This window comes from Anoplolepis gracilipes, chromosome 10, assembly GCF_047496725.1.
Source record: "Anoplolepis gracilipes chromosome 10, ASM4749672v1, whole genome shotgun sequence".
NCBI classification, from domain to species: Eukaryota; Metazoa; Arthropoda; class Insecta; order Hymenoptera; family Formicidae; genus Anoplolepis; species Anoplolepis gracilipes.
Genome location: NC_132979.1, coordinates 2,214,051 through 2,230,255, shown reverse-complemented (window position 1 = coordinate 2,230,255; position 16,205 = coordinate 2,214,051). Strand labels below are relative to the sequence as shown.

General features: G+C 38.8%; 1 protein-coding gene across 1 annotated transcript; it reads right to left on the bottom strand.

The window, feature by feature from the left end:
* Positions 1-1,282: 1,282 nt before the first annotated feature.
* Positions 1,283-3,575, bottom strand: LOC140670392 (uncharacterized). Its single transcript, XM_072900949.1, has one exon. It carries the CDS (start codon positions 3,073-3,075, stop codon positions 2,080-2,082), a length of 996 nt encoding a protein of 331 aa, XP_072757050.1. The 5' UTR covers positions 3,076-3,575; the 3' UTR covers positions 1,283-2,079.
* Between the last annotated feature and the right edge of the window lie 12,630 nt (positions 3,576-16,205).

The window sequence follows — 16,205 nt, the reverse complement described above, 5'->3', positions numbered from 1 at the left end:
TATTCAGGTAACACGAGGTGGACGTAACGCTAATTGTAAACATTTCTTTCAAAACGTGAAGTCAAAAAGTGTGAAAAATTATATGGAGTTCACTCGAAAAGAAGATATTTATTAATTATATTACTATTCATTTTTTTCGATCTACATGTTTTAATGAATTTATTAATTTTTTTCTCGTAGTAATTACCACTTTAGATTATTTTTCTACTTGTGTCTTAAAATAAAGTCTAAAAGAAATATTTTATTTTTTTTTTTTTTTTTTCTTCCCGACAACTATCATAATTTTATGCTCTTTTAGCGTGAACTCTTCAATTGATATCTAACGTCGACTCTCGTGGCATCAATGAACGATCACGCGCGTGCGCACGTACATGCGAGCGGAGATCGCTGCCCCCGCAATGCACGCATATAATATGTACGTACATATCTATGTACAGAATCACCTATACAGCCTCGCAATAAGTTAAACGCGCCTTGAATCAGATATTTACACGGTGCCTCGCACGGACGACGACAATGTACGATGGTGTGCCTATTTACAATTAAACTCGAGGCTAGTACGCCCCCGCCGTTCTAGTGTGACGATAGCGAGAGAACATTCTCATGTGGAGGAGGGTTGGAAACAAAGCTGCTCTCGGTATTGCAGTCAACGCAGTCATTGCATTTTATGCGTCCTGACCTGCCCCTAATGGCCAATAGTCTCTGTCGGGGAAGATGTGACATTTTTTTTTGTCAACATAATTATTTAAAATTTTACGCGAAATATTTCCTTAACAAACGATATTCATTACGGCTTAATTAAAAAATATCGATTGATATAAAATATTCTAATTAATCCCGAAAGTACGGTCGCGATCTGCGAGGCTGGTGTTGCTCTCTTGCAGGAAAATCCTAGGACCGGTCGGTCGCGTCTTTTTCCGCTCTTTGCTTTGATCCTATCACGAAGATTGGAAAAAAAACGTTGCGGAATCCCGCAAGGATGCACCGCGATGCCGGGATAAGTATCAACGATGAATTACCGCGCAACGCTAAACGTACGCGCTCGATTAAGCTTAACATGTGCAATTAAAAGCGACTTTTTACCCGTCGACCTCATAATCGGTCAGTTTTGATATCGCTGGCAATATACTGATGATTTCTAAAGATAATCCATTTGTATATTATTTTTTTTCAATATCTCAAAAGGCGAAATCTGTTTTGTTTATTTTATATATATTTTTTTTAATTGACAGAATAAAATTTAATCTGATTTATTTATGTAAAGAGAGATATATACGTTTAATATTTAAAGAGAGCTATATATCTAAAGGATAGAGAAATTATTTCTGCAAGATGGATGTTATGTAATAACAAAATGAATTATCTTTTCGTCAAAAAATGTTACGTTAGGTGGTTTGTATAACTTTAAAATGTTCCATATTGAATTTGAAAATAATATATATTATACATCAATAATAATAGTTGAAAGAAATGGCGATTTTTCGAAATGTTTTGACACGTCAATGAGAGAATCTGTTGAAAACCTTGGCCGCGATAACGACGCCGGTATTATACTTTTCTGCTTACGTACTTCTGCTCTCCGTTTACGGTCGATGCCGCCGTGGTTGAGTGACTCATTTACAAGTTAATGAAGTCTCGATTCCCAGTTTGCTCGTTAATTCTCATGCTTTCCGCGAGCGAGTCGTCTCGTTCTCGATATCCCGACAATTCGTCATTACCTGCAGTTAACGTTGAAGTCTGTCGACGAGAAAGACAGGCCTTGTCGTTTCTGTTGAAGACCCAAGTAGCGATCTTTCAATTAGCATCTCTCCGAATAGTGGAAAATCAAACGGGAAACACCCCCCCCCCCTGCAGAATCCCACGAAGACGATGTCGATGTAGTTAACTTTGATACTCGAGATTTTTGTCATCGAAATTTGCGTCGATCTTCTCGAAGAACGTGAATTGTCCCATCATAGTTGTGACGTTCTTAGCTCCATATTTGACGTTTCGCGGGCTTCAAGGAGTCATCACAATGACATGGAGCTATAACACTCGATCTCCTTTTCAGGAAGATTATTTCTGTCGCGAAACTCGCGTTTATTCGCGCTGCAGCAGCTCGTAGAGCGCGGCGATGTAAGTCTGTGCCATTTGCAGCGTCTCGAACTTGCTGAGCTTTCTATCATTGCCCAGACTGGGCACGACGTCCCGCAATCTGTCGAAGGCGTCATTCAAGCTGTTCATCCTTCTTCTCTCCCTGGCATTCGCCGCTAGTCGCCTCTTCCTCAGTACTTCGATGCCGGGCGTGCTGTTCTTCATCTTCTGCACCGCCACCTCCTTGGATTTCTGTCCGGCATATTCCACTGGCAAAACGTGGAGGCTGTCGTTTCTCTGATGGTACCTCGACTGATCGCATTTGCCCGGTTGACTGTTTGCCAGGTTAGCTTCATTCCTCGGCACGTTATAAGCGGCGCCTAGGTAAAGAACATCCGTTCTCTGAGCGTAAGGATGACTTTCATTCCGCGGATGATAGATACCGCTTTTTACGTAGTTTTTCGCAGCAAAAATAGCCTCCTGACTCTGGCTGAAATCGGTTCTGGAATTTGGAAACATCCCGACTGGATGGTGGTCCATTTTTTGAATATATCCTGCCGATTCTTGCTTATTTATGGTATTCTCATTGAAAGTCATTCTGGACGTTGCGTCGTCGTAAGACGCGCACTGCTCGTTCATTCTATAAGTCACCTTGGCGTGATGATCCTTAATATTCCTGGCGCCATTAACGTTCATTGTTGACTGATGCTCGTTTCGACAGCCACCCTCCTGATAGTAGCCTTCGTAAAAGTCGCCGAAATTGAAGCCAGCGGTCACGTGGAGGCTGCCATTTGGAGCGCTACCGATCTCTTGGTACTCCTGCTGGTGGTGGCTGTCTACGGAGCTGACGCTGCCGCAGCTGCTGCCCCTGGATCGCGGTGGTTGCGGATAAATGTCCTGGTGATGCCAATTGCCACGCGGATTCGATTCCGGGCTACTCGCCGACCCGTAGCCTTCGGAGTCCAGGAGATCGTATTGCTGGAAGGCCGCGTAAGTTGTCATTCTCGTGTGTGCGTGTACCGGATGATTGATCCTCGATTCTACCGGCGACCTTATATCATAATATTTGGAGAGACTGATCTCCAAAAATCGCCTCAATCAATTGTCATCGCCTTTATTTTTTTTTTTTTTTTTTTTTTTTTTCAACAATTCTTGTAACGTTTGATTTCAGTATCAATGTAAATCGTTGTGCCAGGGATGGTTTTAAAAATGTCGATTTAAGACGTAGGATACGTTTCGAGAACGAATAAGACGTTTATTACGTTCGTCAGCTTTCACGTCCGGCTTCCGTCCAAGACCTTCCGCCGTGTATGCTTCGTGTACGGAAGCGTTGCGTAAACTGACTTTACCTGACGATCTCGTGGTCTGGACCATGCCGTCCGGTTTTCTTAAGGCCCCGCTGGTAGGGGAAACGTCGAGACGGACGGACGCGGAGTCCCGGGGCCCACGTGGAAGGGGATCCCCGAGGAGGTGGAAGGAGTCCACTGGGAAGTGGGCATCTCTTTGTAGAAGCCGCGCGACCGGACACGCCCCTCGTCTTCCTTCGTCTTCTCTTCGCTGGGGGCTCCTCTCGGGGCCCTCTTCGCGTTCGGAGTCAAAAGGCGATCGCGGTGAGAAGAAAAAAAAAAAAAAAAAAAAAAAAAAGGAAAGCGCCCCGATCGAGTGGCACGCACGGTCACGGGATCGACCGGGCGTCGCGTTCTTGACATTGGAGATATGTGGCCGTCGAGCTACGGTTTCACATCCCCGCGTTTTCCTCCCCCTCCCTTCCCCCCTCTAATTCTCGCGCTAATTGGATTTTATTTATTCTCTTTCTTGAGCGATCAGTAATTGTAATGTTCTTTACGACAATCTGTGAGTGTACGAATTGTTATTGAATATTTTGCGCTATATTTAATAATGTTACTTTTTTCTCGGCTCATTATCTCTTTAAAGTAATTTACATTTAATTATTGCTGTATCTTAATAATTATGAAACTAACGAAGGAGATTAGAAGAAGGAAATGCAAAATTGTTCTTGCATAATGCTGACATGATTCTCGTGATATTTTTAACTGTCAATATATCATATACATACAATGAGAACACAAAGTGTTTATATTAATGGATGTGTGGTACGCATATGGAATACAATACGTTTCGCAAGATAGAAGCGAAAATCATTTTCTTGCGAAACTTTCCAGGTCGCTGATGTCAAACGCGAACCAGGGAAAGCGTTTGGCACCTCTAAGTAAAGACCTATTAAAACTCATATGGAAATTATAAATGATATTAGTGAAACTTTTTTAATATAGGTCCTTTATTGAATTACGTGGATAAAAATAAACGTGGCTAACTGACACTAATTGATAGCGCAACCATTGTGTTAAAACTCGAATGTCATGCGATGAAAGAAGGGAAATCGACAAACGAACGTTGACTAGAATTATTAATAATGTCAAAATATGTGCACGTTAAAAATTTACCGCCGAGTGTAAAATATCTGGATCTTAAAATATATCGTGTCGTAACGCGCTGTATCATTACTGGAGACGTATGTTGGCAAAATATTTTCTCGTAGCTTGAATTGCCTGTTTACCTGAAGTCGTCAGCTTCTATTTTTTTCGCCAGACCCCGTGTCGTACTTTACAAGATTACTGGAACCGACCGAAAAGTGTGAACAACTTTGACAGTTTTACGAGACTTCCAAATTGTCCACGTGTACTCTTTGAGATTTTATTTTAAATAAAAGTCATTCGAAATAGAGCTTTGAAACACGGAAAAATATATAATGATCTTTGATGTATCGACATAAATTTACAGAATTTACTGACACAGATGTCAATTATTTTATTGGTATTTAATGTAGATTGATATTTTACAAATAATATTCTGTATTATTATTTTTATAGAAATATGTACTTTTAATATTATTTTCCAAAATACCTATTTTAAGATAAATGTTAAAAAAGAAGATATAAAGAAATTTCACAAAGTTTACCTACAACGAGATTTTTATTATTTTTTTATTATATAATTACGAGACGTTTCGTAAGGCGCATCTACGTACTTGATAAATAATATAAAGTAAATACATGACAAATGTCTTTTCGAGAGACGTCTCTCGGAATTATCGATAATCAGACTATATTGTGTTGCAGTTTAACGTGTTTGTGATGCTAATTAAACACATGGTGTTAATATCACGTACCAGCGGTCGTGTCATAAAAATATCTTTATTGACGAATTCTGTTTGGAACTAGTTTTGTGATACTGGTAAGTCATGATAGGTTTATGTTTGACATTTTATTTCGAGAGCCACGCGATCGATCTTTTAGATCGTTACAACGCAATATGTCATATGGTATTTACGCGCAATCGTGGGTGTACGTAAGTTATTGAACGTTTAAATTTAGGCTTTATATATAATACAAATGACAATTTTCTTGTCTTGTGACACACGAGAATCTATACGATTTAATTTAAACCGTCTATTCGGAAAGAAATAACAGATTCTGTCGTATGAGAGAAATTCAGGGCGCGAGAGCGCTCTCACACACATATTTCTCTCCATTTGCCTTCTTTCTTTTTTCGGGAATTCGGAGTCATTCTCGCAAAAGGCGGCAAGCAGCTTGAAAAAGTTCATTATCCTCCACTAATACGCACCAAAATGAGCCGGTCGCGCTTGCCCGTCCCAAAGAGGGAAAGGAAGGGTCGTGTCCCGATGAATTCGAAGGGCTTACGCCCACTAGCGGATTTTAATTTACCGAAAACTCTTTGCGGCTTTGTACAACACAGGCTGTTAATTGCCAGGAAAACTTTTGAGTTTGAAACGTACTCGGATATTTTTTCAATTAAAAATTTTACAATTATAGTCATTCTATAAATCGCGCAACTGATTTTTTTTTTTTTTTTTTTTTTTTTTTTTTTTTTTTCAATAAGGCGACACAAACTTGGGAGAAAAGAAATTTCAAACAAATTGTCGAAAACATAATTTAAAACAACTATTATTGATCTGCGTCTATATGATAATAATGTCATATATGATAATAATAATAATGATAGATTAGAGATTTCAATTGATTTGCGAACAAGAGTAAAAAGCAACATAAATTAATATAAGATTAAAAATATTATAAATCACGAAAACGACATATTTCCATTATCGCGATAATGCGTTAAAATAATAATAACATTGGGGCTGCAAGAGACGCAGCTACATATTTACGTTCACTATTCACGCGGCGATGACTCCTAGCCATCAGATGAGGTCCTCGCAATCAAATTGCCATTATGTAATTATATAACAAAGACTAATGAGTCTCGATGATTTCGTATCCAACAAACCCGCGCGTGATTGCGTCGGGCTCAGGATCATCAATCGATCCATCGACACCATCGCGTTGTCCATCAAACGCGATATTATATCTCGCGCGAAGAAGGCGACAAACGCATACGTCACCCGATATTGTATCGGTGTGTGCGAGGCTCGCGTGATCTAGGGACCTATTTATAGATCTCTGTACCGCGCAGAGATTCGATCGATCCAGGGTCGGATTGAGTTGGTCAGAGATGTGAGAATTTTATACATATATTATTTATTTTTCTTAGATAAATTAATATAATAAATGCCTATGTTTTTTTTTCTTATCTATAGCCATAAATAAAATTCAGCAAAAAAAAATGTCCTTTATCCTTCATCTCCACGTAATCTCGCTCTCTTTTTATCGCAAGCTGCGAGACTTATTCTTCTTATCCGATCCTGGATCGATCCACCGTATAGACTAATGCGGTGGCGGTGACGGCTGCGGCTAATAACAAATTTATTGCGGCCGATGAAGTGCATAAATTGATTATTACTAGTCGGGCAACGCATCTCACCGCCGCCGCTGGAGTTCCAGTTCAGACAATCACCGATGATTTACAACATAATGGCGCGCGTTTGACTGACACGGACTTACTCTCGCGCGACTATTCGCGCGTACACGCGGCGCGTTTGCGGCCTCGGCTAACATGCGTACGGTTACCTGCCTCCGGCCGCAAGTTACAACGGCGATTCCCGAGATGCGCGATGCGCACCATTTTCCCTCTCGACTTGATGGGGGATGCGATGCGCTTGCGCTTGCGCTCGCGCTTGCGTCGTCGTTTGCGCAAGAATACACGTTCCGCAGCAACGAATAATTCGAATATCTACACGCGTGGAGAAGAGAAAGTTGCGTAAAATCGTTACAGTACTCGTTACACATTATATATTACAATGTGATATAGTCTTTTAATATTTATCAATTTTTTGATCAATTTTATAAATCAATTTCTCCTCTCATACTTTTCTTCCTCTCTGTCAAAGTCTTTCACATTTTAATCCATAAAATTCGTTTCTATTGGATTTATCGGTTGTCTTAATCGTTTCCTTTTATTCTTAGTTTTTTTTTTTTTTTTTTTTTTTTTTTTTTTTTTCCTAACAACGTTTTTGTCTGGCCGATCGATTATATAGTGGCCGTGGGTGATTTGATTTTCTAAACGAGCCTAAGATTCGATTCCTCAGGGTTCATCCAAACATGACCCTCGTACGAGCGGGAGATTTATGGGGAGCTAAGGCCCTTAATTAGAATCACACCCAAGGTGCCCTAATTACAGGTTAGACTGTGGCGCTTACTCGGCTCGTCAAAGCTGCACCCACGGCTGCAAAACGGCGCGAGTCGCGCCAATTTTTAGCTGTTTATCGACAGGTCGTTAATTGTAGGAAAAACGACCGGCAACCGGTGTGGGCGGCGATCGTTTTCGAATTTACATTTGATTAACTGCCGGGGATTTTTCCGAAGATTATCTGCCGCCTATCCTTTCTCTTTCTCCCTCTTTCTCTTCTTTTTTCACCGTTTCTTTTCTTTAAGGAAAAAATATCTCTCTTGTACCTTTATACTGAAAAGATTTTGTTTATTTATGATATTGTCATCGCGTTTACCAGCTTCCTCATTCCGAATAAATTACACGCCTGTCTATCCCTTCGATTTACCAAGAAAATTATTTCCCCTTTAATCACGTAACTCGTAATCCGGGAAATTCGCGTCTCCTAAATCTTGATGGTGATTTTTCCGCGAATATATGTAATACGCGAATACGTACATTTTAGGCTGATAAACGTCCTGTAAAATAGTAGTTATTTACGCCGGCGTATCGACGCCACTTCCTGTCACTTGTCCGTTTGTAATATACGATCGATTAAGCTCACGGAATTTTCTTTCGATCGTGCCGCGTTGTTGTGGTCTGTCTACGTGTCCATGATCTCTGCCTTACTCGTTAAACAGTCTTTCGCAAAAATCTCTTGCTATATAGGCAATTCTAAGGAATGAGAGCGCGATTAAAATAAGAGGACCTGCGATTTTTAGAGTTTAAGTTTTATCGACTAGTTAAACAGATTATTATAACTGCTTGTGCAGCGATACTGTCCGAACGGAAACGTTGAAGTATAATTAAATATAATGTATCACATCATATTAATTATATTTTTCTAAATCGGTTTAATCCTTTCAACGTCGACGTTGCAAAAATAGTATTTTTGCCTACAATTTATTTTATTTATTATTAGATTCTTCGATAATTGAGCTAATACATCATGCTAGTAAGGTGCCTTGGTCATAGTTTATGCAGGTGCAAAATCAACAAACACTAACTTTTATCAAGTACTTGTTGCATTAAATCGCAAAGCCATTGAATTTTTGACAGAGTGTCTATCCACTGGAAAAATATGGAAAACTTGGAATTCTCATTTCTTTTGTATCTGTGGAAAAATTAAAGATCAGGGAAAGAAAATTACAAAAGCTCATTAATCGATAGAATTATTAAGAAAAAAATACTTAGCTTAAGAAAGTTATTAATTTTTTTAATACATTTATAAAAGACCTAGAACCTAAAACTTAAGATGCTCTGTTTTTTTCTTTGTATGAATGAAAACGTATTTGAAAACGTTTGTAATAAAAATACTTTTCCTAGAGAAAAATTTATTTAAAAAGTCTTTAAAATATTCTCTACTTGGAACAAAAATACCTGAAAAATCGGGGAATTTTCAGGGAATTTTTTTACAAGGTTTGAGTAGATACCCTCTTTGAGGGAAGAATTTTTTAATTTAGAAATAAAATTTAATTCCAAGACATCTTTCTCTGTTTTCCTCAAAGATTAATCCTTGTATAATAATTGCCAAAAAGTCATAAATAAAGGGATAGAATAATATCTTAATGACTTGATCAGATTAATATTAAGGTAATGTTACACAGAGATTTTTGACTGCTATATATGTGAATATAATTCTTTTAGGCCATCGCTTAATGTATGGTATACACGCTTTATTCTCGGACCACCAGCGTTTCGCGGCATCATTGCAGATGCCTTGATACTTAACGCAAACCGTTGACTCAACGTAACACGTGCCAGTAATAGTGATAATTACTTATTTACTGGTAGTGCCATTCTAAAGCTTCAGCGATACTCATAGAGCCGCTCGTGTCTCTCGCGCGTGAAAGCTTTTGGATAATAAAATCGACGCATTAATACGAATTACTGTTCGTATTCTCGTGCATGATACGTAGCCGGATCGATGAATTATCCGAGTTCTATCGGAGCGACGAATGACAGTTAGCTTGGCCGGGCTGCTTGTGTCGCAAAGCGAATCGATTTCGAACGGCTGGAACCGCGGCGAATTATTAGAAATCTTCAGCACTTTAATGAGACGTCAATATTAATGGACGAACGATCATTCACTAGTTAAGCAACTTACGTAAGCAATCTTCGCTTAATGTCGATGTAGAAGTTGCGCCGAAAGTTTAAGTATAGATTGTAAAGTCAGGTGTAACGCGCGTGTCGAAAGATTAATTAACGCTGTCGTGACTTATCCATTATGACTGACATTAAATCCGAATATAATGTTATATCAATATAACGAATATAAAAACGAAAGAAAAAAAAAACAAAAAAAAAGATAATAATTTCATGTAAGAATTTAATTTACCCAATTTGTATGAAAGAAATAATTGCACAAAGTTTTGAATAACATTGGTAATAATAGTGACGATAAATAAATCATCGATATATATATATTACCAATACATTATAATAACTCATAATTATGTAGCTACATAGTTATTAATTATATATTTTTAGGTGCGATATTAATTGTGCGTACAATTATATACGCAATTTATAACTTATTTCATTATCGTGTTGATCGGCTTTTAGGGTTTAGGAAGAATCATCTTGACGATATAACGACGCACAATAGCGTGTACGTTCAACGGCAATTGCCGACCTCTCTCCGCCTCGACTACCGGTAGTAACTGAGATGAGGTCGAAGTGAAGCTCGCGGTATACTGACAGTCACTGCACCGGCATGTGATATACCGAGCAAACGTGAGGTCTCTCGGCGTACACAACACGTACAGCTCGCACACGTAGATACGCTTAGGAGTTTGCACAAAGAGCAGGGCCGCGATTGCGAGATCGTAAAACTGTAATTGTAAACCCTCGCTCTTTCTTACTTCCATTATCAACATGCATACTTAAATGCACGCGTCTCTTCTTTACACCGCCATATTTATAATAGCGATAGTATGTATATTCGCTGTCGATTTTGCGTAGAGTCCACCTGTGATGAAAATTGTGCGTAAGGCCGAAGCAGGAGGAGAGAGGAGAAGAAGAGACTCTTCTCACAGGCTTCGTCTTTCATTCCGACCGCTGTAATAATCAGTGTCAAAACCGCGCGGCGGTGTAATTTTCTACAGCGTGACAACCACCGCGGTCATTAGCTTACAGATTAGGCTATTCGCATCGGTACCGTGCGGTTGCAGCCCTGCAAGACCGAGTCCGAGATATGCTCTCTGCCTCTCCCGCGTCCGTGACTTACACCTGCGTCGGGACTCTGTTGCTCGTGGTGTGCCGTGCGGGATAGTTTGCAAGCATGACGAAGCTCCGCCGGGGTGCCGGCGAATCGTTAGTCGAGTATTCTCTATTCCGTAAGAATATATCCTAGAGGAAGGGAGGGAAAGAGAAAGAGAGGAGACAGGGAGAGGCCGGCGACGGATATCGCGCGTTTGCGGTAGCTTTAGAAATTCGACGGAGACCACCAACGATCGCGCTACCGGTGCGCGGCGTCACCGCAAACTTGCTTTCATGATGGTGTCGATGTTTGGAATCGGACACACGCGATATTTATAATACCAGAACACATTTTAAGCGCGCGCTATTTATTTTATGTATGCTTATATTGCGTATGTTACGCTTGAGCGTTAAGTTTTTTTTTTTTTCCGCAATGCTAATTGATTGTTGAATATTTAATTTTAATATTTACAAACTGTCAAAATTTGACAGCTGCAGACGACACGCGCCAAGCAAGTGGCGATAACGCACTTGACAAGCACGAGACATCGAGACAATCAATCAGCATCGCGGAAAAGTTAAATGTTAATAATATGCCTTTTTTTTTTTTTTTTTTTTAGAGAGGGATGATTAATATATTCCTAATCTCGATAAGAAATTGTTTGATTTCTTTTTTTCCCTGAAAAATGAGCAGATATTTAATTTACGATACTAATATCTGTCACAAATATTTTTGTTTTTTAAATGATTTAAGTGAGAATAAAATCTAAACTTTGTGTATTATAGCGCAGTAATATCGCAATTAATATCACACCATCGTGTAACCGTCGTTCGAAGTTGAAAGGTAATAACCTCGAGACACCGCAGGTGTGACATAGCTCGTCGACTCTTCTCTCCCATTCTTTTCCATAATACGAATCACCACTACTGACGCATAAGTGGCGGCGCGCGCGTACGTAGGTCGAGGCCACCGCTAATTTAAATCCCTATTCCCTCTTTCGTGTTTGTTTCCCCCTCCCTGTCTCCCCCTTTCTTCGTAAACATGGGCTGTGGCGGCTCCCATCTCCCATGGCCCGCGGGCATACGGACCGGCCGGGCAAAAAGCTACCAACGGCAACGGTAGCCGGTGCATGCACGCATGCGTGCATGCATACATGCAAATCGGCGCGTCGCTTTTTCACTTTGTTTATTTACATTTACGTATTCATGTGCACTGTGGGGTCCTATGTAAATACACGCGCGTCGCGTATTTATGGCGGTCGAACCAGGTAGGCAAGCGACCCCGCCGATAAGTGCCTCCTCCCCGATGATCCGTTTTCAAGAAGCCACGCGGAAGACGACGTCGAGAATGATCGAATGTGAAAGCCGAGTAGGCGATCGCACATCGTAGGCTACATCAGTCGGGTTGACATCATTGATGTTGTTTATTTTAGCGATCGAAGAAATTACTTTCCGTAAATAATCGCCTCTTTCTCTACAAATATGAGAAAAAATTTTATTTATCTTATTTTTATAATATAGGTATGTATACCGATTAAAATATTACACTACATCGGAATATTCATGAAATTTGCATTTTTGTAAAATAATTGTAGAGACTTTATATTGCATATTCTACCTTTCTATATTTTAAATTTATAATTACCTTTCGATATTATTATTATTCTATCTTATCATCTCTTCTAGTATTACATTTTAACAGAAAATCTTATCGTTTGCTATTAATACTTTAAGGTAAAAAAAAAGATAAAGTAATGCAATATATCTCATATAAAAATAATTTAAGATGAAATAGATGGAAGGGAGATGTAGAAAAATGAATGTTATTAATGATTTTGATGTGTGAATTTTTTTATAAGACATATATAGACAAAAATTTCATTAATATTCTTAATATACTTGATTTATCTTTTTGATAGAGAAATATTTTCAATTAATCCGTCGTAGCGAACATGAACGAGAATCAAAAGCGAGAAAAGATATAAGTATAATACAATCGCCGCGCGCGCGCTTCGACATTTCGCGAGACGCATTAAATTGCCCCGAGCCGGCGCAATTTATTAAATTGGACTTTCTACGAGCGCAACGCACACGAATCGCGGATTAATTGCAAGTCAGCGTCGATTAGGCGCATCGCGTTTCGCGGATAGAAACCGGTACCGCGCAATCACAGACAGTGGTATCATTTCGCGCTTGCGAGAGAGAAAGAGGATTAGGGCACGCGAAGAAAGAGGGACGAGACGGAAGGAGGGTAGGGGGGAGGAGGTTGGTGGCACAGCACCGGCGTTAATCGGAGAATCATAGGAGACCAAGAACGTTATCCCGGTCCGTGGATAACGGCTGGCCAGATGTTGCCGACAACATCGCCACCGAGGAAGTGGCCGCGCGCGTTCTGACACCTGCCTCGTCATCCTGCCGCTCGCGAAAAGAAGAGGCGAATAGAATCTGCGAGGTGAGGAAGATCCACGCGGCTCTCCAATTTGTGCCTCATTTGTAGTCGTTTCGATCGGGCGTCGATTGATAATTCGCGGCCGACGATCGATTTATCTATTACTCTATGAATTTACAATTTTCCGTACGCGAGAACGAACCATCGATCAATTGTATGAGAAATTATTGTGAAATCTATTAACGGGATGTATAATATATATATATATATATATATATATATATATACTTTCATATATATACGTTCAACTTATCTAAATATATCTAAAGAATTATTTGATCACGTTTGTTAATTATACTTAAGCATACTGTCCGTGTGTTTTTGCATGCGGAAATAGCAGGAAGAGGGATAAGGTCGGGCGTAAATTAAAATTAGCTCGTGCGGTATAATTGACCGCAAGGTGGATGCACGTATGCGTGAAGATAGACATTCTGATTAATTAGGGTTTAGATCGATTGTTGATACAACATCGCACCATAAGTAAAAACTCGTAAGAATATTGTATAAAATTATCAATATATTTTCTAGTTTTTAATTCTACACAGTCTTTCTCCATCTATATATACATATATATATTACGACCGTTTTACTCGGTTAGATTGGCGATTAAATTTAACTGTGAGACTGGCCATCGGGAATTTTGTCGCTAAGAAAACAAAAAATTGGCCGTTATCGTCTCGATCGATATTCTCAAAAATCCGTGAAATCGACGTCCTCGGCGTCGCTCATCAACTTTCATATGCGCGCATCTCCATAAAATTTCACTCGAAGCTTCTCAAATTGCGGTTCGCCCATTTGATCGTGATCAAATCGATCGGGGATTATTTTTCAATAATCGTCGCACGGCTGGGATCCATGGAGAAAAAGAAAACAATAACACACTCTCCCTCTTCTCCCTCCTTCCAGCCGCTCGTGTTACGGAAAATTGAATGATGACGAGCCGGCGTAGGCGAAGGGTATTCCCGCTCTCTCACAGTGGGCCGAACCAATTTACGGCTCATTAAACATGGCCGAGTACCATATTGAAATTGATCTACCTTGAATGGCTCTGGTTGACGCGATCGCTCCCTCGACACTGACCGTCGAGAGAGCTGTCTCTCTTTTTTCTTTTTTTTTTTTTTTTTTTTTTTTTCTCGCTCTCCTTCGCCTCAACGGCCTCCGTCTCTTTCGGTACGCGGGGTGCGTGTCTAATTTCTGCGTAACTAATTTCTGCCGGTCGGGCCACGCGCCACGGATAGGCTACGATAGCCGATTTAGCACGGCTCAATTTGGCACGCTGCCCGTCGTTAAAGCGCGAAGAGTAAACCGCGGAAATAGTAATAGTTTTGCCTCCTCTCCGAGACAATAGCCGATTCCACACATTGTCATCGCGTGTTATGTAATATAGCATCATAGAGAGTTATGCTTGGCGTGATTCTACCAACACGGAGAAAATCAATTTTACAGACAACCTAATTTTGGAAATTACAAGGAATTATAAGAAACTGTTTATCGATATTGCATATTTGCGGAAAAATGATAAATCTTGTAAATAATGTGTGTTTTTCCTTCTTTAATTAGCGCATATAGAGATATCAAGTAAGTAACGGTTAGGGTTTAAAGATATAACGGTGATTACACACTATGTATATACATACATGTGCGATTGTGTGCCTAATAGCGGCGTTATAGTTGCCGCCTGTTTCAAGATTAACGACTCATCCGAAGTTAACGGAGTTCCGCGAACGTAATCTCCGAAGTCGATGTCCTTAAATGTACAATATTACTGGACTACCGGATGTAAGAAGCATAATATTTGTCGATTTGTAAGCATAAAGCAGAATGTATTATAATCTCCGCCTGATCACCTGAATCTCGCCGTTAGATCATGGATGAATTGCCAATTCGTTATTCAATTTAGTATATACATTACTTGCACTTCGTAAAACATCATACAGGATAGCGTATATTAATAATATTATTCAATTATTAAAATGATTATTTATTATTGATTTATGTATTTAATATTTAATAAATGTATATTGAATTTATTTTGCAAACAAAAAATTGTTAGCAAACAGAAATTTTCAAACATGTTTGTTATTTTAGAGACATTTTACATTCGGTGTAATAATTAATTTAAAGAACACATTCCTGTGTGGACACTTTTAATAAATATTGAGGCGTTACTATGTATTTAATATTTAATAAATGTATATTGAATTTATTTTGCAAACAAAAAATTGTTAGCAAACAGAAATTTTCAAACATGTTTGTTATTTTAGAGACATTTTACATTCGGTGTAATAATTAATTTAAAGAACACATTCCTGTGTCGACACTTTTAATAAATATTGAGGCGTTACTATATATTTAATATTCAATAGATGTATATTGAATTTATTTTGAAAACAAAAAATTGTTAGCAAACAGAAATTTTCAAACATGTTTGTTATTTTATAGACATTTTACATTCGGTGTAATAATTAATTTAAAAAATACATTCCTGTGTGGACACTTTTAATAAATATTGAGGCGTTACTATATATTTAATGTTCAATAGATGTATATTGAATTTATTTTGAAAACAAAAAATTGTTAGCAAACAGAAATTTTCAAACATGTTTGTTATTTTATAGACATTTTACATTCGGTGTAATAATTAATTTAAAGAACACATTCTTGTATAGACACTTTTAATAAATATTGAGGCGTTACTATATATTTAATGTTCAATAGATGTATATTGAATTTATTTTGAAAACAAAAAATTGTTAGCAAACAGAAATTTTCAAACATGTTTGTTATTTTAGAGACATTTTACATTCGGTGTAATAATTAATTTAAAGAACACATTCCT